This window comes from Catharus ustulatus, chromosome 2 (assembly GCF_009819885.2).
Source record: "Catharus ustulatus isolate bCatUst1 chromosome 2, bCatUst1.pri.v2, whole genome shotgun sequence".
Taxonomy (NCBI): Eukaryota; Metazoa; Chordata; class Aves; order Passeriformes; family Turdidae; genus Catharus; species Catharus ustulatus.
Window position 1 is genome coordinate 110404850 of NC_046222.1, and position 24190 is coordinate 110429039.

At 40.0% G+C, this 24190-nt stretch overlaps 1 protein-coding gene and 2 long non-coding RNA genes across 5 annotated transcripts in view; 1 reads left to right on the forward strand and 2 right to left on the reverse strand.

The window, feature by feature from the left end:
- Positions 1-162: 162 nt before the first annotated feature.
- The window catches only part of PHEX (phosphate regulating endopeptidase homolog X-linked), a 94054-nt gene continuing 70026 nt past the window's right edge, over positions 163-24190 (forward strand). Inside the window, exons 1-5 of the mRNA XM_033052067.1 lie at positions 163-537; positions 4603-4671; positions 5830-5991; positions 21752-21838; positions 22851-23077. Coding sequence (XP_032907958.1) covers positions 426-537; positions 4603-4671; positions 5830-5991; positions 21752-21838; positions 22851-23077 — 657 coding nt within the window. The 5' untranslated portion in view covers positions 163-425. The remainder of the gene's footprint in view (positions 538-4602; positions 4672-5829; positions 5992-21751; positions 21839-22850; positions 23078-24190) is intronic.
- Positions 9251-22989, reverse strand: LOC116992428. 3 transcript variants are annotated; one of them, XR_004417046.1, is made up of 5 exons: positions 22905-22989; positions 17371-17468; positions 14986-15134; positions 9860-9953; positions 9251-9787 (listed from the first exon to the last, which is right to left on the reverse strand). It is a non-coding gene; the product is annotated as an uncharacterized LOC116992428 (long non-coding RNA). The 3 variants fall into 3 exon arrangements; XR_004417045.1 differs by having other exon boundaries at positions 9251-9953; XR_004417047.1 differs by lacking the exons at positions 9251-9787; positions 9860-9953 and adding an exon at positions 12814-13020.
- The window catches only part of LOC122149371, a 32423-nt gene continuing 31237 nt past the window's right edge, over positions 23005-24190 (reverse strand). Inside the window, exon 4 of the long non-coding RNA XR_006162932.1 lies at positions 23005-23071. This is a non-coding gene — a long non-coding RNA (uncharacterized LOC122149371). The remainder of the gene's footprint in view (positions 23072-24190) is intronic.

Genomic DNA, 24190 nt, shown 5'->3' on the forward strand with positions numbered 1-24190 from the left:
TCAGCAACCCTGCTTTGATTGGAGAGGGTGTGCAGCTCTTGGAATAGTTAAAACATCTGTTCAGCGACGTTGTGAAACGCTCGTGTTGGGAACCCCTGATAAGGGGGACTGCTGAGCTCTTGGCTCATAGAGGCTCCACAGGCAGCAAAGGCTGCACAAGCTCTGGCCAGGGCTTGCCTTTCCTCCTCCTGGGCAGCACAGAACACAGGAGCCAGCTCTATTTTACATGTGATTTTGCTTTGAGAGGCAGAGAGCAGGAAGTGCCTAGGAAATGGTTCATGACAGAAACCTGGAGTTTTAAATAGGAGAGAGGAGGAGGAGGAGGAGAGCTCATGGGCACGGTTTGTGAACTGTTGAAGCACTGACACAACAGCAGCAGGGGAAAAGCAGACTTCAGCGAGAGCAAGCACGTCCCAAGTGCCCTGATGGAAGGAGAGGCAGTGCCCGAGGCCAGGGGAGCAGCCGGCAAAGCCACGCGGATCGCCCTCGGCGCCTTCGTCAGTGCCACCGCTGTGCTTGGCACCGCTCTTTTCTTGGGTAAGTGACAGTGCTGGCACTACCCTGAGCACACCTCAGCCTGCCTGCTGGGTGCTGGTGCTTGTGCCTCACCACGTCTTTTGGTGAAAATCCAAATCTCTTTTCCTTTCCCCCCTTTTCATGTTTATCCTGAAAGGGATATGTGTCACTAAAGGAGTTCTTGTTGTGGGAATCGTAGAGCTGGGAGATGCAATGTGAACTCATGTAACGTTTTGAATGCTGAATTTAAAATTGGATACTCATTTGAATGTGTTCTGACCAGAACTGGGTTCTTTCACAGGCTGGAAACAGGTGAGATGGGGCTGATTACGGCTTCACCAGCTGTGACTGATGTGGAGTAGTATTCTCTGTTTCCTGAAAATCAATCTGTGTAATGCACACATTTTATGGTATCTTTTGGGTTTTCCTTCATTTGGTTTTTATTTAGGGCTTGACTAAAATTCCTGTAGAAAGCCTCAATAGTGCATATGTGTGCACATTTTTTAGATCTTTCTGTTCTTCTATGATGAATTGCAAAGTTGCCTTTACAAAAACAGTAAAGAGTGCATCTAGGATGAAATTGAAATATTTTTGTCAGATATATAAGCTGTAACTAGATGCAACAGAGAAGGAATTAATTTTTCCTCTCCTAGATTTGGAATTATCTATAGATTGGTTTTGTTGGAATAACTCTTGAAAGCACATGCCTACACTCCTGATATTATGTGTAGAAATATAAATAGCCCAGAAACTCCAACCAAAGAGGAAGCTGTGCTGTATCATGTAAGAAGTTTGCAGAGCTGGATCCTCTTTTGGAGCAACTCAGCCCAACTTTTTGTTTCTTTAGATCAACACAGTTTTCCCTAGGTTGGTGGAAGCCTTGCCTCCAAGCATATCTTTTGCTGTCCTCCAATCCTTTGTGATCTTTTTTGAAAGGTCTGCTTTGTTTATAGTCACAACATAGGAAGCAATGTCAGGTTTTCTATAGAATATTTAAAGCACCAGGCTCACTCTTGGTTAGAATTTTTCTGCTCTGGAGCAATTTCTGCAACATTTGCAGGCAAATAACTTCTGTGTTAGTGATCTCATTCAATTAAACAAAACCTTTTATTACTATGAGCAAGTTTGAATCTTCAAATTTCTAGATGAAGAGTTTTTCACTTAAAGAATGTAGTATAAACACCAGGGAGTAATAATGGAGAGACCTTATTTCTTTTTGCCTGCATCAGATTTGTTTGTTTATTGCTTAGAGCAGTAAAAGCAATAGACATTACCACCACTGCTCCTCAACGATAGAACTGCTTTTTCCATAGGGCAGGTGTGAAAATTCAAGCAAATATATTAATTCTTGCAGACAGCTTTACAAATGTGACTGTGGCATGTTCTGTAGGCAAGGATTCAGTGTCAAAATTTTCACTGGCATAACTGCTAAGAAAATAAAAATACTAGCCTTGGGTCAACCAAAATGCTTTTAGGATTTGTTTGGAAATTGTCTGCAATTCTCAACCTAAAGAACCAAGGGAAAAAAGTTAAATTGTTTTGGTTTAACATTTTTTTCAATTAGATATTTCCATGCTTCATTGTGACATGGTTTTGTTTGAGCTTAATATTTTTAGTTTTATTTAACTGTAGAAATGTAGTTTCTGTCCATATGAAACATTTCAGGCACCTCACGATGTTTTTTTTCCTCCAGTTTTTGTTTAGTCTGCAAAACTTTTCTGCTGTTTCTGGTACACCTGAAGTCAATTTTCCAGCCTGAGAAGTGAAATGTAGCTTTTCCCTGCTTTCTTCTCATGGTTCCTACAAGTCTGAGGAGGATGTGGGACAATCAGGTGTTGTTATTTCGCTGTTCTGGCCGTGACCTCCCTGTGGCTGCAGCGGGAGCCAGCAGGGCAGAGGCTCAGCATTGCTGGGAGATGCACACATTTCACAAACTGCCTGTGGCATTCTGGTGGGAGTGGGGCTGTGGCAGGACAGGAGCCACCTCCTCCTTGGAGGAAGCAGATTGCTCTCCAGTTCCCTTGGGTAAGAAGTCAGGCAGCTTTCAACCTCGATTTGAGAGCCTCTCCTCCGGACTTGGTGTCCTTTGGGCTTCTCATGTCACGGCAATGTTCACATTATTTGCATCTGTACTTTTGTACGCCTTTCCCCTCACAGATTTAATTTTTTAAAGTCAGTTGTGGTGTGTGTTTGCTTAAAAATCTGGAAACAGGCTTATCAAGGAAAAAGCTAGGATGCTGAGGGTTATAACCATGACTCTAAGTAATAATGTCATGATTAGTTATCTTAACAAGAAAAAGACAAGAGAAAAAAACTCTGCAAAGTTTTTTTCTGTCAAAATTAGCTGTTACTTAAAACGGAAACGTTGCTGCCAAAAATTTGTTCTAGTGATAAAATTGTAAGTTTCCCAGTTGAAATTTTGCTTTTGTTTATAAGTATCAAAAACACAAGGGCTGCTTCAGATTAAAAATGAAATTATGTCTGGGCTTTCCCTCCTTTCTCTGCTTTGTTAAGTAAAAAAGTCTAGCAAACATTTAAGACCTGGACAGATTCTAAAGGGCTAAATTCTAATCAGGGAAAAAGGTGAGTTGGGAGGAGTGCAACTCTTAATTAACAGGAATATTATCCATTATTTGTCACTTTTCTTTGTAGTGGCTCAAAATCATGTTCTGAAGATCTCCACTTCTCTATTTTCTCCTGTTCTTCAATATTTCAATTACAATCTTTCTATTCCTCAAAATCTTGTGTATTTCTTGGCTAATTTACAAAAGTATTTGAGGTGTTGTGTTTCACCAAACCAATGGAAGCTTTGGAAAAGCTGTCCAGAAATAGTTTTACATTCCCATTTTCTGAGAAACTTGGATTTAAATCCAACTATTTCTGTCATTAATTGCCATTTAAACTGTGAGACTGGAATAGATGAAACAACTTTATATTCAGTTCTAGCTTTAGGACTTTTTGTAAAAAAATCCTGGGCTGAAATGATATTTCACATTTTATATGACTTGTGAACAACATATAACTACAGCAGAAATTGCTTTATAACTATCGGCACTGTTAAAGCTATGGTACCATAATATATTCCATTGCCGGGTTTTTTTGTTCAGTGTTTTTTGCTTTTGTTATTTTTGCCATAGACTGTTATTAAGATAATGGATATAATGAGACATTTCTTTATGCCTACTGAGCACATCTAGTGAGTACTAGTTCACCTATCCCTTGGGATTCTCCCTTCCTGATCCCAAGTATCAATTATCTGCATGTTTGCTGCCTGAGAGCACTGTCTGAAATTAGCAATTCCTGTGCTTAAATTTCAGTGGCAGTTGTAATACACGTTTTTAAAAGATGAGCAAAATTAACTGACGATTTCATAGTACTTCTCAGCAAAGCTTTTGGAAGCAAATGCAATTACAATACTTCTGGGAGGCAGTTCAGACAGAAACTGGGCTGTGCCTTATGAAGCACAGCTATCCTTGTGCCCACTGCTCTGTTCCAGGCTGGAATCAGGAGACCCTGGGAGTGTCCTGTTGGTGCTGGGCTGTGCTGGGCAGTGCAGTGCTGCTGCAGGACAGTGTGAGCCCTGAGCTCACCCGCCTGCACAGGCTGCTGGGGCTGCTCTGTGGTGCATTTCCAGCCTGGAAGGTGCAGCCTGGCCTGGTGGAAGGTCCCTGTCCATGGCAGTGTTGGAATTAGAGGATCTTTAAGGTCCCCTCTAACCCAAGCCATTCTGTTCTCCTGCATTTCCAAGCTCTGGAGGATGCTAACAATGCTGAATTTTTTTGTTTCATGGTGGTGCTCACTGCCAGCAGGGCTGAGGTGATGCTACCCCAGGCACTGTGTGCTGCCTGTGAGCAAAGAGGGGAAAGGAGAAAGTGGGACTAGAAGGGCAAAATTATTTGTACAAGGTGCAGTATTTACATAATATACATTCTAAATATTTACTTAATATAGATTCTAAATCAATGCAGTCAGGGAGGCACTGGGAGCAGAGGCTGCACTGATATTGGAATGATTGAGTACACAACATTTGCCTGCAGTTGTCAAAATTCATTGCAAATGATCTCATTATGGTTTTCCATTTTGCAGTTAGCCAAGGTCTTATAAAGTTTCATCCGAAGCAACAGTACTGTTTGACTGCAGAATGCATTGAAGCTGGTAAGCAGCAATTTTATCCTCTCAATTGTATCGTGATTATAGTATGTAAATGCAATGTTTATGCCATTTAATTTTTTCCCATTATACATTTTACTCAGAAAGCTTAATGAGGGAGAAAAAAAATGATGGTCCCAAACCTTTAAGTCACTGTTCAAGTTGCTACAGTTTTGTTTATTTTGTACAATTAAAATTCATGTTTTAATTTGGTCTAGTACTAATCTAACTAGGTTGACTCAAAGTTTCTCATGGGTTATTTTTTCTCTTTTTTAATAGCAAAAAAAATGTTGAGTGACTAGACTTTCAGATATATTTTGATGCTTCCTTTCCAGTTACCAGAAAATTAGCGAGTGAGTTGTTAAGCACAGATGCTTTTGTACCAGATCTGGCACAAATTTAATATGATTTTATATTAAAAGAGGGTAGATTCAGTCTAGTTATATGGAAGAAAATTTTTATGGTGAGGGTGGTGAAATGGTGGCACAGGTCACTCAGAGGTGTTGTGGATGGCCCATTCTGGAGGTGTTCAAGGTCAGGCTGGATGAGCCTCTGAGCAGCCTGGTCTAGGTGATGATGTCCCTGCTTATTGCAGAAGGTTGGACTGGGTGACCTGTAAGGGTTCCTTCCAACCCAAACTATTCTATGACTTTATGATTAGGTGCTGAAAAGCTCCTGAGTCTTGGGCTTGTCAGACTGATCTCTCTCTTACCACCTCTCTTTCACTGACAATAGTAACTGGTAAGGAAGCAGTCACAAAATGGAGCTGAAAATACAATTATCTTTTTCAATGTACAGTAGATCAGAATTTCATTTGTTTTCTTGTGCAGTATTCAGCTAAAGGTAAACACTGCATAGTTACTGAAATGCTAATCACAATCTACTTATTATGTATCTCTACTAAATTCCTCAGGCAATTAATTCTGTCATGGCAACAATGGAGAGCCTGTCTTCAGGTGCCTGGCTCCAGCAGCTCATGTTCATGTAGTGCTAAGTTCAGTCGTCCTTGCTGTATGACACTCAAGAAGATTCATTGCAGTTATTTTGTCTTTTTTGTTTGTTTGTTTGTTTCTCATTAATCATCATTTCTGGACTGTAGCTTGTGTAATTCTCTATTTAGGAAAAAGTGTTCCACAAAATCTATGTGGTGTTTTTTTTTAACAGCTGCTAGCATCCTGAGCAAGATAAATCAATCTGTAGATCCATGTGAGAACTTCTATCGATTTGCATGTGATGGCTGGATATATAATAACCCTATTCCTGAAGACATGTCCAACTATGGTGTTTATCCCTGGCTGCGACACAATGTGGACCTCAAACTAAAGGGTAAATAGATAATTTCTAAAAGTATTTGGTTGGCTTGTAGCTGTAGCTTAACTGGCTGGGTTTGATATGACCAAAAATCTCCACAGTTTTCATCACCAGATAACATCCAACAGCCCAACTTCATGTTCTCTTTTAAGTATATTTTTCTTTTTTTTTTCTTTTTTTTCATTTTTAATTGAAAATCACATTGAGAGATACTGAATTTAACATAAACTGAATTTAGGAGGAAGAATAGAACTGCTGGGAATACTGGAAATTCTAGTTAAGAATGGAGGGATGAAATAATACTGATTATACCAAAAGGAAAAGACAAGGACTCTTAACTCTTTCCTCCTTGATGGTTAGACCAAACTGCAGGAGCTCAGCACACACAAGTAAGAATGTCCCAAAATCAGTCATCAGTCCAGGGCAGCAGGCTTTCTGTAACAGTGGCCAACAGCAGGGAAGAATACACTAAGGGCAAACCAGAGTGATATTTTCCAGCAGACTCACCTAGCCCTTGGCAGAGGCAATTCTCAGGCTTCCAGGGATGGAGTTGTTTGGGTATTGGGTTTCCCTCCCACTGCCATTCAGGCTGCCACTGAAGGACCTGAGCTATCATCAGTGAAACAGAAAGTTGCTTAAGAAAGTGTTTCTGGAGGAAAAAATAGCCCCAGGGTGGAAATGTGTAGGAAGAAATGTATTTTAATCTGCATGTGACTTGACTTTGGGCTACACTCTGCAGCGTGGCTGCTTGGCCAGGAAGCCCTGCAGACCAGCTGGGGAGAAAGGGTGATGGTGATGGTCATTGTTAGGTGGAAATCTTGCAGATTCTCATAGTCTTGGCTAGAAGTGAGCCATTCAAAAAAAGGAGACATGCAAGATTTAATGTTGTTGGTAGTGTGCTTGAGTTTGCCCACCTTGAGTACATAATTGACATATTAATTGACATGGGAGCCTGGCTGAGCTCACCAGAGAGCAGAGGTCAGTTTTAAATACAGCACTTATTTTTCTTTGGATTTTGTGTAGGCACCAAAGCCCTTCTCCAATTGCTCTCTTCAGTCTTATTGTATTCAATTTTCACATCATTAAGTATTTTAAAAGCTGCATTTGGGTTCAGAATATGAGTTTTGGTTTTCAGCATACGATATGATCTCAAGATTGCTGTTTAAAGTCTGCTGAAAATGTCACAAGGAAAGAAAAAGAAATATTGCCAGAGCCTGTTTTAAGTTATGCTTGGCATTCTAATTGTTCTGCTGCCAGAATTGGGCTGTATTAGATAACTGCATGTCCTGCATGAGCCATAGCCACAAAGAGGCCAGTCTTAATTGAATGTGGAGTAGCAAACTGTCACTGTCATCCTTAATTTCCTCTTTTTACAGGTCCTAATCAAGGACATCATGCTAAACCAGATTTTTATTTGATTTTCTTTCTGCAGTCCCTTTAGAAGTCCCTTTGCTAATACATAGCTAGAAAAAATGCAAGACAAAGAAAGAAACATCCAAGTGGGAAGCATTTGCTTAATGGAAACTCCCTATCAGATAAAGGAAGTTTATATAAAATTATTTAATAGATCACCCTTGGCACAGACAGGGACAAAGATGTGAAATGCTGGTTGGTGTACAGGAGTGTTTTTTATACTTTTGCCATTTCCTCCTTAATTTTTCACTTCATGAACTTTCCAAAATATATTCTTTGTAATTTAAAACAAGGAAAAAGAAAGTGTTGGTAGCTGAAATAACAAGCATAACTCCAGCCTCTAGGTATAATTGTTTTTTCTCTTGAGTTATTTCAATATATTAGCTCAACACTGAGTTATTAATTTGTATATGACCACAACCTGCCTAGCAGAAGTTTTAGCAGGAGGAAGAACTCTTGCATAGAGAAAAGGTTATAGGGCTCAATAGACCTTGGAAGCAAATTTAATCTCTTCTTTACAAGAACTCTTAGTACAACTTTGCACCACATGGTAAATATCCCTGTTTGACATTCAGTAGATTAAAAAAGCCTCAGTCTTTAAAGACATGGTTATTATGCAAGTTCTATGCTCTGAAATACTTATCATATTAAAGAAAACTATTAATCTTAAACTGATAACATGGCTTGGCCAGAAAGACACATTTTTCATATTTGACTTTCTTTGATGGTATGATATAGATGGAAAAATTGATTCAGGCTATATATTAAAAAATCAAAATAAATTATTATTTAAAATAAACTATTTGGACATCTAATCTGTTTTCTGGTCCCTGAATGTTCCTGAGCCTGCTCCTGTTCCTGAGAAAGGGATTTTGGCCAAAGACCTGGTACACAGGTTGCACAAGTGTATCTTCAACATTCTGGAAGCCTAATTTTTTTTTTTGCTCAGGAGCAATTGCTACTGAAGAAGATCTTCCAGTAGATAATGGATAGCAAGTATACGAATTATTCTGTCTCACCAAAAAAAGGTAGTTGTGGCTGTATAATGTAATGTACTGAGCTCTGCATTAGGTGTTAGTGGGTTTGAGAAAAAAGCAAATTTTCCATTTATTTAGGTTTTGGTGTTTTGGTTTGTTTGGAAATGTTTGGGTTTTATTGGGGGGGTGGTTTTTTTGTTTTTCTTTTTTTCTCTTTTTTTCTTTTTGTTCCTTATTGTGTGTGTGTTTGGGTTTTGTTTCTTTTTTGTGTGTGTGTGTGTTTTTTGGGAGTTTTTGGAGGTTTTTTGGAGGTTTTTTGGGACTCACAAGAACAAACAACTTTGCAGGTGTCAGCTTCAAAAAAGGGTAGAACGTTTTCTGTATTGGTGAAGGTTTTTGGTGCCTTAATAGGGAATCTCAAAAAGAGGGGATGGTAGTTGGTCAATGGAAAATAGCTAGGAATACTGGGTGGTCAATTTTTTGTCTGCATATCTCTGGTTGATTAAAGGATCAGGATTAGAAACATTAATTTTGGGGTTCTTCTACATCTGCAAAACATGATTGTTAAAAAATAGTTTTTTAAAAGATTTGGGTTTACAATGGGGTAGGAGTATGTGTATAATGCTCCCATGGGTTTCTCTAGACATCTTAAGATGCATTCAAGATAAAATCATATCATCATTTCCCTTTTAATTTCTTTTCCATATGTTGTTTGAGGGTCACTTGGGTTTATTTTTCTGCACTCAGAGGAATCCACAAACCACATGTGTAAGTCACTTTGATCTCCTGGCTACACAGATAAATAAAGTTCTAGCCTGGAGAAAGTAGTGGTAGGTCCTTCCTTGGATGTGACCTTCAGCAGGATTTCAGGCATCGTGGAGGAATGTAAAGAAGATAATTGTAGAGAGCCAAAAATATCTCCAAAGTAGAGGCTTGTGGTTTGGGTTATGACCCAAATCTTGGTAAGAGACGTAATATTTATGTAAAAATTTCTTGTGGAACTGTTCCTTATAGAACTTTCCTGGAGAGAACTGAGGTAGGACTACTTCCCCTTAACCATTTCTGCCTGTCCAGATTGTCCCTGACCTGAAGCCAGCCCTTCCTTTTCAGCTACACCCCAGGCATGTTAGAAACTATCTCACACTGGTTAAGAGCAAACACTCCTGGTGCCCAACAGGTCCCTGGTGATGAAGTTTTTGGAGTCCTTCAGAATGGAAAGAATCATTTGGCCGTGGCCTCAGTTGTATGAACAGAAGCAATCTCGAACTGCAGCAGGTCAGGATTGCAGTAACTCCAGGAGTTACTCAATGGTTTTCCACTTACCATCATATTTCCTGTGAAGGTATTTGTGTTTCTGATGAATTTTTCCATTTTGATTTGATGGCCTCCATTAAGGTTTTAGGAGTGCTTTTGTCTTGTCACTGAAAAGCAAATGGCTTTTTGTGAACAGATCAGAGCTGGAGGTCTGAGGCATCTAATTCAGTATTTATTACCTGTGGTGAATGTTGGTTGTGAACCCAGAACTTCTTTTCCTTTCTTTGAAGGCTGAAGTACAATGGTATACAGCTGGCTTGTTTTTTTCTTTCCCTGAGTGAGCATGCAGGAAACAATAAATTAAAATAAAAACAACAAAACAAAACTCCACAAACATTCCTAAATCTCAGCACTGCAAAGGAGCTGATTTAAATTATGAATCATTTGTCAACATGTCTTCCAGACCTTTTAAATTTAATTTATGACTGTGGAAGCCAGTTTACAAATTAAGTCTCCATACTGTTCCTGGTCCAGTGAGACACCTACTTCAGGCTGATTTGCTGTGCTGAGCTTTGTAGTGCGGCTGTTTTCTGAATGTCAGTTTAAAATGAGGAATTTCCAGTGTGGTAAACAGAAAGAAATGGAGGCCTTTTAGGAGGATATGGTGTGTGGGTTTCTGAAGAACATGAGGCAGACAGCAAACAAAATATCTTGGCAGCATAGGCAACTTTTCCCAAGACAATTTGCAATAATTTTGTTTTGAAAATAAATTCTTTATAAGTAAAACCAGTAAGTAAAATGATCTCTTTGGAAATGGATGCTGTTTGACTACAGGACATCCTTTCAGACTGATCCCAGGAGTTGGTGTTGAGCAGTTGTTGTTGCTGTTGAGTGCCTGTCCTGCACAGAGGACACTGTGCCAAAGGGATCTTTTAGGGCTGGGTTTTCCCTCCCACCATTCAACTGGGCTCAGGTGGGCCCACTGGGATAGTTTGGATGTGTCCCATGAAATCTGAAATGCAGCTGCTGACACTCATCCCCAGGTTTCCATTTTAGCTGACCTGTGTCTTGTGATTTGTTTCCTTCAAAGCTATTTCAGCTTTTTGAGAGCTGTCTCAAGTATGAGGAAGAATACCAGCATTGATTAAAATAAAAGAGGACATTTATGTTTTTGCCTCCAATATATTGCTGGGTAGCTGCTCCTGAATAACAAGAAAGCAGAAAAAAGCAACAGCACTTCATGCTGTTTTGTTTGGTCTTTTCTGCAGTAAATGCATCTCTTTTCAATGGTACAGACACATTTTTTCAGTGGTCCAGAGCTTTCCTTTAGTGGTTTATTTATCTGAATGTAAGAAAAGGTGGCACAAGTCAGGTAAATCTCTCCAGGCAGGAAGATAGTAGCTTTTGGTAAAATGAAATACCTAAGTCAAAAGTGGAGAAGCCAGGATTTATTCCAGGCTTTGTGGCTGCTCAGAATGAAAATTGTGTTTGTAATGGGTGATTTTGGAAAACCATGACTACAGAGAGGAGACAATTTTGGTTCCTAAATGAGGTTTGAAGGCAGCACAGTAACTGAGCCGCAGGATTCCCACAGCATCTCCCTGGTTTGGAGACTGGAATGGATCCTCCCCTGAGCCCTCAGCTGGAACCAGAGTGGGGCCTCCTGCTCTCTCCTGTTCCACATGTGGCACGTGTTTCCAATAAATTCACGGTGAACCTGGGTTTGTATGATATATATAATTCATACTTGCAGATACTGAATTTAAAAATTTTTGACGGCTGTGTCTGGGTGGGTAATTTTACAGAATGAGGACTGATACCTTGGAGGCACAGTAATCCATGATATCTGATTCCCTTTTTTGACAAAAAAAATTCCCAAAGTACATGTTGAAAGTATTATTGTAATGAAATAAATGTAATTCTGCCATTTAGTATGGAGCTCCACCCATATTTTAACAGTTGGGAAATTTGCAATCTTCTGATGTAAATGTGGTTTAAAATATTTTGCCTAACATTATAATGACATGTGTTATCCCTTAAAGCATAATACTGGGAGGCCAGAGGGGCAGGGCAGGGAAGAGGGCAATTCTACTCAAAAGAGTAAGATTTATTATTGAAATAAAATTTATGAACAGAGTCTCTCACCTCCTTATAAAACTATTCTTAGTTTGGTCCCAGTTTGTGTACAGTTATGTTGACTTTTGGAGGAACTCACATGAAGGGCTTATCTTTTGATATACAAACTCAGAGAATTTACAAAATGCTGGAACTGTAAACAAACAACTTTTCTGTTTTGGAACTGTGCTGTGTGTTAGGGCACTGAGCATTAGGAAGCATTTATGTAAGCACAGCTGTGTGAATGCTATTTCCATGAGAACTTCCATATTGCTAAAATGGATATTCAAGGAAAGAACGGAGGAATTTCTTTTCAAGGGGTGAGGGAGAACCCTAGAATGTCAGTATATTAGCAGGCCTTGTTTGTCTAAATACAGAATCCTTTAATGAAATTGGTGTTTGGGAATATTTGTTTGTTTTACTTGGTTTATGTTCCTTAGGAACTAGAACCTATATAAATTGATTAATTACTAAGTTTTCATAAATTCCCGTGGAAATACATATTCATATTAATTACATCCTCATGAGTGCAATATTAATTCATAATGATTTAAATGTTCCATTGGAATATCAGAAGAATTAATAATGAGAGGCTTGTATTTTCAAGAGTCACTGCTCCATCCATGGTGAGATGAATGCTGCTATCAAGAAATTGGCTGATGGACATTAATTATATCAAATACAAAAGATAGTTTCCTGAATTGATAAATGGTGTCTTCATCATGATTAATACCTTTAAAAAAAAAAACCAACCAACCAACCAAAAACCCCCAAAACAAACAAAAAACCAAACCAAACAAAAAAAATCCAACAACAACAAAAAAAAAAACAAACCCAAAACAAAACCCAAAAAACCATCAGCTCCCCAAAAACCAAAACAATGAAAAAAAGCACAAACCAACCAAATTCCCACCACCAACCATCTTCTCCCCTCATCTCACCAAATAAAACAAGGGGAGGAGGAGTTTATCAAAAGAAGGCAGGCCTAGATTAAGGCATCAGCTCCACAAGGAATGAATTTATGGAGTTGCAGAATACACTGCTGGTTTTGTAAAGGAAAAGAAGCCAGACTGATTACTGGTTTGAAAATATGGAAACTTTCATATTTAATATCTAAGGCATATCTGAGGCTGTGTGAGCCAACACAAGACCTTCCAGAAGTGACTAATGGCCCATCCATTGACATCCTGGGTGGCTCTGCCCTCCAAAGAAGTGGGAATACACAATACAGCAGGTGTAGGGCAATCTGAGAGGATTGTGCAGTGCTCTGCATTATTTCATATTCCTGTGTGAACAAGGGGTTTGCCATTAGGAAATTTGCTTTGAGTGATTATTTCAAGCATTTATGCACTCCAGTAAGATGATTCTGGTGATCTGATTGTTAGAAATGGGGAACTGAGAGAAAAAATGCTAAGAAAGTAGCAGAAGGCTGGTTAAGAAGGGAATGCAAAAGGCATGCAAGTGGAAATAAAGTAAGCTTTGGGAAAAAATTAAAACTGCATTATAAGCACTAGAAAGGTGTATTGATTTCCTATTTTATTTTGCTTTAGACACTCAAAGCAAAAAGCTTTAATTAGGCAAGGCTAGTTTTAAGCATATGGAGAAAGATTTTTTGCAAGCCTTTGATGCTAGTTTTTTCTCCCATATATATATTTAGCAAACAGTAAGAAATCTGGACTATAATTCATCAGAAACTCAAAATAGGTATTTATAAAATGCAATGAAATCTATTTTATAGTGCATTGGGCTTGGACTGCTTCCCTTCTTGTGCTCTGAAACTGAGAATTGTTTACAGCCACCAACGCACAAAGAAAAGGAAGAAGAGCCTTAATGTCAGTAACAATGTAGAAATGATTTAATTTATTTATGGTAGCGATAAAATTTTTCTTTTGTTTTGTTTATTTTTGAGGGAGTAGAAATTTTATCTTTAAACTGTGTATTTTCTTATTTTGGACTTTTGGAAACAATTTTTTATTTGAAAACCCATCATTTGCAGTTCACTTCTAAAGAAGTGCCTGGTGGGGAAGAGGACTCCAGACTGCACATGTCAGATTGTGCATAAAATACCTGAACTAGCAAGAAGCACTGCAGAGCCATTAGCAGAATTAGTAGTTTACAAAAAAGAAATAAACTTAGGCTACCTCATATTTTAGGAAAACCTTAGAAACCAAATATTGCTATCAATTGCTACTAGAGGAGAGAATTGGTTTTGCACTTAAGTTGTCCATCAGGAGACATTCTCAGCAGAACTTGCATTTTAAAGGCATAAAGGAATTTAATGAGGCCTTGAAATTATGCATTTGAGGTTGGCTTGCACTGGTATCAGACAAGAACTGTAAGCAGGCATCTGCCCATCCACTGAGATTCATCTCTGTGGTGTTTTCCAGGCAGGCAAGATCTTGCTTTGCTCTTCTTCCAAGGCTTCCAGATGCAAAACAATTCTGAAATGGAAGCTGGGCAGGTGCGTTCATGTGGGAGTTTGACCTGAGCTATTAACCTGCTAAGAGGGATAAAGCTGTCCTGAAACATTAAATGTTGTGTCCTACAGCAGATGTCCATGTCTTTTTCAGAAGAGTGCTCTGAAGGAACAGATTTAACTCTAAGAATAATCTTGGCTTGATGATACTCGCCTTGTTCCCAAGAAATATGTTCAGTTTGAAATATCAATCAAGTCTGCCACTTTCTTTTAGAACATACATACATGCATGCATACATACATATAGATAGATACATAGATAATATTCTTCACTCTCCCCTCCAGACCCCATTCCAGCTGTGAGTCCTTTTCCCAAACTGATGAGAATAAAAATATGTGTATCAGATTTTCTTCTTTGACTATTTTGTAACCTAGAATATTGCACTCTAATTAGATTCTTATTTTCATGTATCAAGACAGAAATTCTACCTTTGGTCAAACGATCTCAGCAGTCTAGTGTATAATTTTATATGCTGTGGCCAGTGCTTTTATTCTGGGGTAGAACACTGTGCCCCTCATAGGCACAATGAAACCACTGCCAGCTCTCCTTCACTTTGGACTCTGAAAATGAGGAATTGGAAACAAGACACTCTAAATGAATGTCAGCTGGCCCCAAACCATTCTGAAATGATCACTCTTGGAATGTGTAAGCTCAAGTTGCTTCACACAGTACATTTGTCTGGCTGTGATGTCTGTAACAGCAGTGTGGTTTTAAAGTTTTCTGTGTGCCCTTTGGCATCCTGGCCAAATCTTTGCTGTGTGAACCATACTGACCTTGATTTCTGAAATCCAGTGTGCTGAGAGTTTGAAGGGAGGGTGATGCCTTCATCTACAGCTGCAGTGCTGAACAGCCCCAGTGGCACAAGTGCAGTTGGACACTTGGGGCTAGAGGTTACTTTTCAGGAATTCTTTTGCCATACCTCCTACATGTGAAGAAAATATGGGAATTAAGGGTTAGACATTCTTGAGGAGGACTAGATTAATCATAATTATCTTTTATAGTTTAGGGACCTTATGGAATGACATTCTGCACACATGTGTTGTGAGTTTGGTTTGATTGCTAAACTCCAACCAAGGTTTGAGAAGGTTTTTCTCTACATTTGAGAGCTAGCTCCTCACAGAACATCCTTAAAAGAACCTGTTGCTGGCATCAGAGGATCATCTGCAATTTTCCAAAGGATAACTTGGGTTTTGTTTTCTCATAGAGGTAGCACATAATAGTGCTAACTTAGGGAGGAAACAAAGGTGTCACTGATAGCTGGACATGGGAACACCTCTTTTAATTATTCTTCTCATCTCTTAAGAGTCTCAGTCCTTATAGCTGTGGAGTACAGTGAGGAGAAGGTGACTAGTAGAGTCTTTTTTGCTCAAGTATTGAAAGAGGAATTCTCTGCCATAGGGTTTTTGCAAACAAACCTGCTCAATGTGAAGGCCCCTGGGCTGCTTTCTGAGTCTGCTCCCTAACAGAATGCATTACAAGCTGCTTTCAGTTTAGTACTGAGCATCATCTGGGCAATGCCAAGGAACTCCCAGTCTCTGAAATTAAAGGGGCTGAGGAGCATTCATTGTCTCCAAAGGATTAGCTTTATGCTCATAAAGGAGCACAATTCCAGTCACTAGGACTGACATGGATTAGATAAGGAGCAATCTGTGGCTCCCTTTCTTTATCTGCAACAATGGATAATGGCTGTGTCTCCTTGGTCTGTCTAAGAGTGCTTTGAGATCTGTATCCTAAATGTATAGAGTGCAATTGCAGGAGTAACCACTAGATTATTTCCTATGATCTTTTTGGAGGTGTATTTGGAGACAATTACATTACCCACATAATGTGACTCAGTAGCTTGCTCTGGGATAAAGCACTGGGATAACTGACTTTGGGGTAAAGTTTATCTCCCAAAAAAGCATGAAGCCTTGAAAATATTAAGGGGCAGAGCAGCCACTGTCTCCTCTGGTTGCTGGGTCCAGTGGCTAAGTACTTGTCACTGCTGAATTTGTCTTCATTGTTCAACAGCTGGCTTTCTTTGTGCCTTTTTTCAACAGACTAAAGACCTCTCTGGCACCAAGCATTTTCTAAAGGTGTTTTGATATTGTGACCCCATCACCCTTTCACTTCTCTTATGAGAAAATCATGTTCCCTCATTGCATGCTTTTTTCATCCCTCCCTTCTATGTCTCAAGCCACACCCTCTGAAGAAAAAACCGAATTGTTTTGATATTTTTCTGCCCTCTGTCCAACTGTCCAACATTGTTTTAACAATTCAGACAGCCAAGGGCAGGCTGTGTTCCAGTCTGTCTCACCAGCCTGTGTACACACTAAGATCATCTCCCCACTTTGATACTTCTCTGGTTTTGCAGTCCAGGACTCCTGTCTGTTCTAGCATTGCCCTGGGAGTTCAGGCTGAATTATTTGTCTGTTTCTAGCTTTTCACTCCTCCAAGGTTACAACTTTCCAGGAAATGGGATGTCCCTTGGGGTTCTTGTATAATTTTTGTTTTGTTTACAGTCCAAGCATATTCCCTGGGGGATATTTGCACATGGAGTTATTTTTCTTCAAGATACAAAGCATTATATTTCAGATCATTGTCAGATACCACTGTGCAAACACTTGAGCTTGCATTTTCCACACAGAGCAAATATTTGTAAAAGGATAAAGAAAATACTAATGGAAAAAATGCTACTCTCTTTACTAACACAATGATTTCTCTACTTCTGGGCTTGTAAAGTGCAGAGAAAACTTTTATTTTTCTCACTAGAATAGGACATAAACCTCATGAATAGCATAGTATTTCTCAGGATTTCAACACAAATATAGATAGATATATATATATATGTATGTCTGAATCTGATCAGGACGCTGATACATTGAATCAATATTTCTAATCTGAATAAGTAGCATGCATGTTTCTTTTCTCTGCAAATCTGGCTTTACAATCCTTTTTCATGCAGTCCAAGTCAGAAGAAGGAAAGGTACAGGATTTCTTGATGCCATAAATAAAATATGGTGGTTGAAAACCAAAGTGAAGCTGTGCAAGACAGTGGGCTGGAAAATCAACAAGGGCTGGAAATGGAAAGTGAGATTAAAGGTAACACTTAGCCACAAGACTATCCTTAGCAGCTTTAGAATAGAATGCAGTTAAATAAACACACATGCAGAGCTTACTTTGCAATGAGCCTTGCTCTCACTTCTAGCAGCAGATGATTGCTATTTACTCGAGGGTAGTGAACCACAGGAAGCTGGCCTTTTTTAGCCCTCTTGCCCTGAAAAAGAACTAAGTGAAGGCAACTCTAAACTCTCTTCCTTCCCTTCCCAGCTCCCCACCCCCAGCTGTGCCTTTTTTTCCTTGCTGGTATCTGAGCATCTCCTGCTCAGACAAGTGAAGATCACTCCCAGCTATGGAATGGGGTTTTTTTGCTGGTGATGCTGAGTCTTTGTGTTTTATATGAGAGTCAGGGAGTGCAATGATGCAAACCTGCCTGACCTGGGGTGACAGAAGTTCAAGAATCTTGACTGCAGTGGGAACTTCTGCACCCTCAGCTCCTTGGTACAAGAAAGTGAATGGTGAAGCCCTTTGCAACCTCAGGAAGTTTAGGATATTGTGAACACCTTTAGCCAGTTTCTGACTGTGCAAGTGGTAGCTGCTTAATGAGATATGTTATTACAGCACTGTGGAGTGCCATTGCCAATAGGTGTTGACACTTGCCATAACTTAAGTTTTATGTGAAGGGAAGCATAAATCTTGCATTTGGGCATTTTGTGCATATGGGAACATGAACAAGGAGGTGCTGAGGTCAGTGATAGAGGCCAAGATATTTTTTTATCCCAAAGAGAATGACTTTGGAAAGCATTTAAAAGTGAAGAAAGTGAAAGATGTAACTGGAAAAGAGCTGTTTTGCTAAAAAAGCCATTCAAACATATGCTTGGCTAAGGAAATGGGATCCAAACTGTATGTTCAGCTGGCTTAAGCTATGCTAGTTCACTTTGTTTGTCCTGGTGATTTTTGGTTAGAATATTCTGCTTTGCAGGCAGGATAGTGGTTTAACTTGGTAGCAGCAATAAATTGTTAAATTTTGGTTGATGTTAATATAACAATTCTGTTCATTTTCAGATACCTGGAAATCAGGTTAGATTGTAGGTTTTTTTTAACCTCCTCAGCCTGATTGCTGTTTTATATCTAGTGCTGTATCATTCAATTGAGAGCTAACAAATGAGCTATTATTTTAAGGGTGTATTTTCAATATTGTTGGAGTGATGTGTATTTCCTAATCTGATCAAAACCATTTATTCCTAACAATTCTTTAGAGGTAAATGTTTGGTATCCTAAAATGGAAGATTGCTTTAAGGAATTAGAACTTAGTTTGAAACAAGAAAACAGAAAGCAAGCAAGCAAACAAGACAGCTCCAAGAACAAGCTCAATGTCCTTCTCAGTGCTAAGTGAGCCATTTTAGTCAAAATGTTGGTAGCCCTGATCTCACTGACTAGGTCTAACCTTAAGAAAACTGTGCTTAAGGAAAGCCTGTCAGACTGAATTTCTCAGTGGATTTGCATGAATACACACAATTCCTTAGTGAGGCATGAGAATTGGAGCTTGGAAAGACAAAGTAAAACCTAAACAGCAAATTTGTGGTATCTTATGAGGCTCAACATGAGCTGTTCTTTGGTGGTGTTTCTCTTCCTATCCCTTGAGAGACAATATAGGTTTTGCCTAAATTTTGGCATCAAAATGTAAAATATCTGAAGCTATTACAGTTTTTCAAAATGGAAAGACAATTCTCCCAGACAGCTATAGTTCAGGTGAATTTTTTCGGAGGGGCTGAATTTGCTCTCCATGTGTCACTGGCTGGCATTTCCCTTCCTGTAGATGAGAGTCTGAAATCCATGTCATGTGTCAGGAGGTGAAGCACTGCTCAGAGAGCGTGGGATGGCCCTGGGGCAGGTTTGTTCAGCTTGCAGAGTCCTGGGAGAGCACAGCCTGAGCTGCTGCCCTCCCAAAAGCTGCAGAGAGCAGCGTACATCGACCCACAGGAGCAGGCATGGATGGAGTGGGACTGTCAGAGCCTGCAGCTGAGGCCAGGCTACTCACAGGACCCAATATTGCTAATTTAAAGAGAGCTTGATGGGCCTACATTGATTTCAATCACTCTAGTGACTTTCTTTCCATGAATAAACAACCTCTAGACAGACTAATTGATTACATATATCTTTGGTCAGTATGCTGTGCTTCTTGCCTTTTCTTGCTATTCATCTTTAAGCATTTAAATACTCAAGGGCATGTAAAATCCATGCACATTTGCAAGCTAAATAAGAAGCAAATTTCTAAATCTTGAATTTGAGTTTTATACTAGGTAATGTAGAAATCGTGGATGCAAGCAGTGCTCCAGGTTTGAGCTTCTAAAACTTTCTGAAAATTTGAGGTTGAGGCTGGGAAACCTCCATTACCTAAAGATCATCCATGGATCACACCCCCTAGTTCAGTGTCCACAGGATTCAAGTATCTTATTAAGTCTTTCATGTTTGATCAGTGGATTTTATGTCATCAGAATCAAGAATTATCTTCATAAAAGAATTCTGAGCAAGTTGGCAACATCTACCCCACCTCATTCTCTGCAGTAGTGAGGTGGGGTAGATGTTGCATTAATGACATAGTTTGATGGGAAAACACCAGGTCTGATTTTAACACAATTTGATGCAGTTCTATCTCTAGAATTGATTTTTTTGGCTCTTATAATCTGTTTTTGTCTTGAGCTTTAGCCATTGGATTTTTCTTAGCTTCAAAATTTCATGGTTGTACAGCACACTGGCAAAGACAGAAATTGTTGTAATGGCTTTGTAATTGTTGTAATTTGTTGTTTTGGCTATTGTAATGGGAGGGTAGTTTTTCATCCTTAGTTTTATAGAGGATTCATTTATCATTTCCTTTAAAATGTTGTTTAAAAAATGTGAACAGGTCTGATTATGCTACTATGAATTGTGCACCCTGAACATATATATTGATGATTGGCATTATATTGTATTTTACAAATTGGGAAATATTTGAAAATTTGAAACCAAAGCTATCCTCTCCAGAAGCATTTTTATGGAAAAATCTTATTCATAACTAAAAGAGAATAATCTCATTAAGTCTCTTAAGGGTCTAAGCAAAAGAATTGGGCAATGGGGTTTTTTGTTTGTTTAAGGAAAAAAGGGATTGAAGGGAGAGAACAAGTGGCATTTGTTCATCACTTGAGTAATAAAGTTATAAACAATTTGAGGTCTGCATTATGGTCCCGAGTGCTCACATGAGTTCAGGTGGGGAATCTCTAAGAGGCGCAGCCTGGCTGGTTCCTCAGGGTGCCATGGAAATGCCTTAAAATCCTGCCTGAAGCAGTGAGCTCCTAACACTGAGAGCAGCTGTGCACCCCCAGGCTGCTGTCAGCTGCAGAACCGAGCAGTCTCACCTCTCCTCCGGGACAATGGACCTGCAGCCCATTGCAGGTGGGCTCTGGGCAGCTGCTGGGAAGGGCAGGGCTACAGAGTGAGCAGCTCCACTGTTTCCTGGAGCATGCTGCTTTTGGGTGGCAGCACCAACACCTCCTCAGTCCTCTGCATGTCCCCAGCCAGTCCTGGCAGAGGAGCAGCCTTGCATTGACCCTGATCCAGCTCTTGGCTCTGTTTGGTCTTGCCATGGCTGGTGCTGGGGAGTCTCAGTTCCTCTCTGCATTCACAGGGACTCTTGTGTTGCACTTCGTTCCCCCTTTGTGTGAGGCACCCTTCTCAGCACCCTGTGCTGCCTCTGCTCATGTGAAACCCAGAGCCCTGGGTGGGACTTCACTGCAGGGAAGGGAGTCTCGAATTTCTCAAGGCTTTTTAGCTCTGGCTTAGCACACAACAGGAGGGACTTGATACCAGCAAAGCCACTCCTTCCAGTGATCCCAGTAACAATAAGGTAAGGCTGTGCAGGACCTGCTTGGGTCTTGCAAAGCCAGACAAGGTCCAGCAGAGTTTGCCAGTCTTGTTCCTGTGCTGTGCTCGTTACCTGGCTCTCCTGGCTGTGGAAGTGCTTGCGCTGGGCAGCACCTGAGCTGACAAATCTCTCTGGAGCTCAGCTGCCTCTTCATTTAGCCACAGTATTGGCAGCAGCATTGTGGCTGATTTACAGCTTTCTCCTTGGATGCTGTAACCCTCTCTGTTAGGTCCTGATTTCATAATGTACCAGCACCAGGAGCTGAGCCACTTGAAAAAAATTCCTGACTCCCTGCTCTCTGTGTTGGTTCCCACCCTCACCCCACGACTGCCTGTCACCTCAGTTTGCTGAGGATAGCTGGTTGTGAGGATGAGTAACAATCTGTCATTTGGCTTTATATCAGTTTTCTATAAAATAAATAATTTAAAAAAGCCTTCTCTGTTGGGGATTGAAAAAGGTGCAATTATGTCTGTGCTACTGCTTAAGAAAGTACATGTGGAGCCCCATAATTAAACAAATGCTATGATTAAACCAAATGCTGAAACAGGCAAACAGTCTATGTTTTACAAAGTTTTGAAAAAAAATATTTTTTTTTCCAGCTTTGCTGGAGAAACCCATCAGCAAAAGACGAGACAGTGAAGCTGTACAGAAGGCCAAGATCCTTTATGCATCCTGCATGAATGAGAGTAAGTGGATTGATTTGAGGAGGGCATAGATGCATTCCTTGCACTTACAAAGGCAGACTTTTTATCTCTCTGCAGAGCCCTGTGAAGCTCTGTGCAGATGCATGACTTTTACTGATATGGATTCAACTGAATGCTGAGGGCTATTGAGACTGAGGTACACCCAGGCACAAGAAGTCACTATTAGAGAAACCTCTGCTTGTCAGAACTGTGAAGAGATATTTATCTGTGCAAAAGGATGTTAAGCTGTGGCCCAGGGTTGTGGGGTTAGTGCCTGAGGTTAGTAAATCAGAGAAACCCTCTGTTGAAATTCTCATACTGGTATTTTCAAGAGCTTGTTACTCGTCCCCTTCTACATTTGTCTAAATCTGTTTAATCAAAACACTACCCCAAGGCTGGGTACAGACAGCCCTGGACTCTTTGGCTTTAGTATCTGCATGTCAAGCAAGTTAGCCACATTTGCAGAGTGCTTTTCCTCAGCTTGTAAATGCTGCTGTAAGGTAAGGTACACTAATTTGGGACACATCACTACTCTCAGGTAGCTGCACAGCTGAAAGAAGGCTTGGGAGTCCTCTTTGTCCTTCTGACTCTTTAGGATTTATTTCATGCACAGTTTTCTTTCAGCGTGGCCTGTCTGACTGCAGCAAGTGAGACAGCCTGCTCTGCAGCCTTGGTGCCCAGATGCTGCCCCTCTAGCTTTGATTGTGAGCAATAGCCCCCCTCCCCAAAAACAGTGCTAGTTCCTGAGCAAGGAGTGGGGCTTTTTTAAAATTTACTTAATTCCAGCCTTTGCCTTTTTTGAAAAGCCTTACTTGCCTCTCTTATTCTTGATAGAGATAAACAGGATTGAACTTCTGTGCTGCTGTGCTCACAGGCAGAGCAGAGGCTTTGAGTTTCAGCTATTGTGATTGCCTTGCCTGGAAATCAATCGATGCCAATAAATCTTTGTCTTTTGTGGCTGCTGCTGGGCTTGAATTGTCTGGAATGTAATTGTTGTCACACTTTGACATTTCAGATAAAATTGAAAAAGCCGATGTGAAACCCCTGTTGAGTATACTGAAACATTCACCTTTCCGCTGGCCTGTGCTGGAATCCAACATTGGAGCCGAAGGGCTGTGGTCAGAAAGGAGGTTCAGCTTGGTCCAGGCCTTGGCAGCTCTTCGTGGCCAGTACAGCAGCTCTGTGTTCATCCGTCTGTACGTGGCTGCTGATGACAAGATCTCCAACCGCTACATCCTGAAGGTACAATGCAGCATTTCTACTTGGCCACTTGGCATGGTATTTTATGGGCTCTTTTTAAAAATCATGTACCAAATGTTTACATTTGATTGTTGTTGTTATTATCTATTACAGATGTATGTAGGTGCCAGTTTATGGGAATGTAGAAGCCACTAGCATCCATATGCTATTCAGAAGTATTTCTGCACAGGTTTTCTTCATTCAAACAATAAAAAGACCATAATTATGTCCCAGGAGACCAATAGCCAGGGTCTATGTGCATGACAATAAGAAGTCAATATCTAATTCTGCGTGCTGCTTCTGACTCATCGGCTGCATGAAGAATGCTTTTTGTCTGTGAGGATGAAAAATGGTCCATCAGTGGCAGATATTTTGAACTTAAGCAGTTTTTCTTGAGGTGGAAACACTTAATCGGGTGCTTATACAGCACCTTACAAAATAGATTTATCCCAATGCTTTAAAAGATGAAATAAGAGAATTTACCTTTTTCCTGAAATGTTATTGCTTTTATCCCAAAACATTACTAATTTGTTAACAGTGCATGGCATTACACAACAGTTTAGTGAGAAAAACACTCAAGAAATGTTGACTCCCTGTTGTCTGACAAAACTCCACATAAAATTGTATAACTGTGGCAAGACTGAATGCCTGGGCCAAATGCATTGTTGTTTAAGAACTTCAGATGAGTATCCAGAGCAGACCCTCCTTCCATGGCAACAAGAAAATAGTTCATGAAGGCAAGAGAGAAGGAACAAATAAGAAAGTTGGCATTCATCACAGAAAAATAGGGTCTAAGATCTTTATTTTGCTGGCATCTTGGCTAGCTGTAGGAATGTAGCCAAGAATATATATTGTATTTAGGGACTGTGGTGGCACTGGAGTCAGTTCTAAGTCAGTTCTTCCATATGGCTTTTGACTGGCATTAAGCATTAACATTTAGGTTGAAGGGTAAGTTTTCCCCATCTCTAGGACATTTTCCTGGATAGTCAACAGCAAATCAACAGTTTGCTGTATTAAAGGTGTCATTCTGCTACAAAGCTGTTGAGATTCTGTCAGATTTTCTTCTCTTTAAGAGAACTGAAGCAGTAGAATCAGGGAGATGTTTATTTGGATATT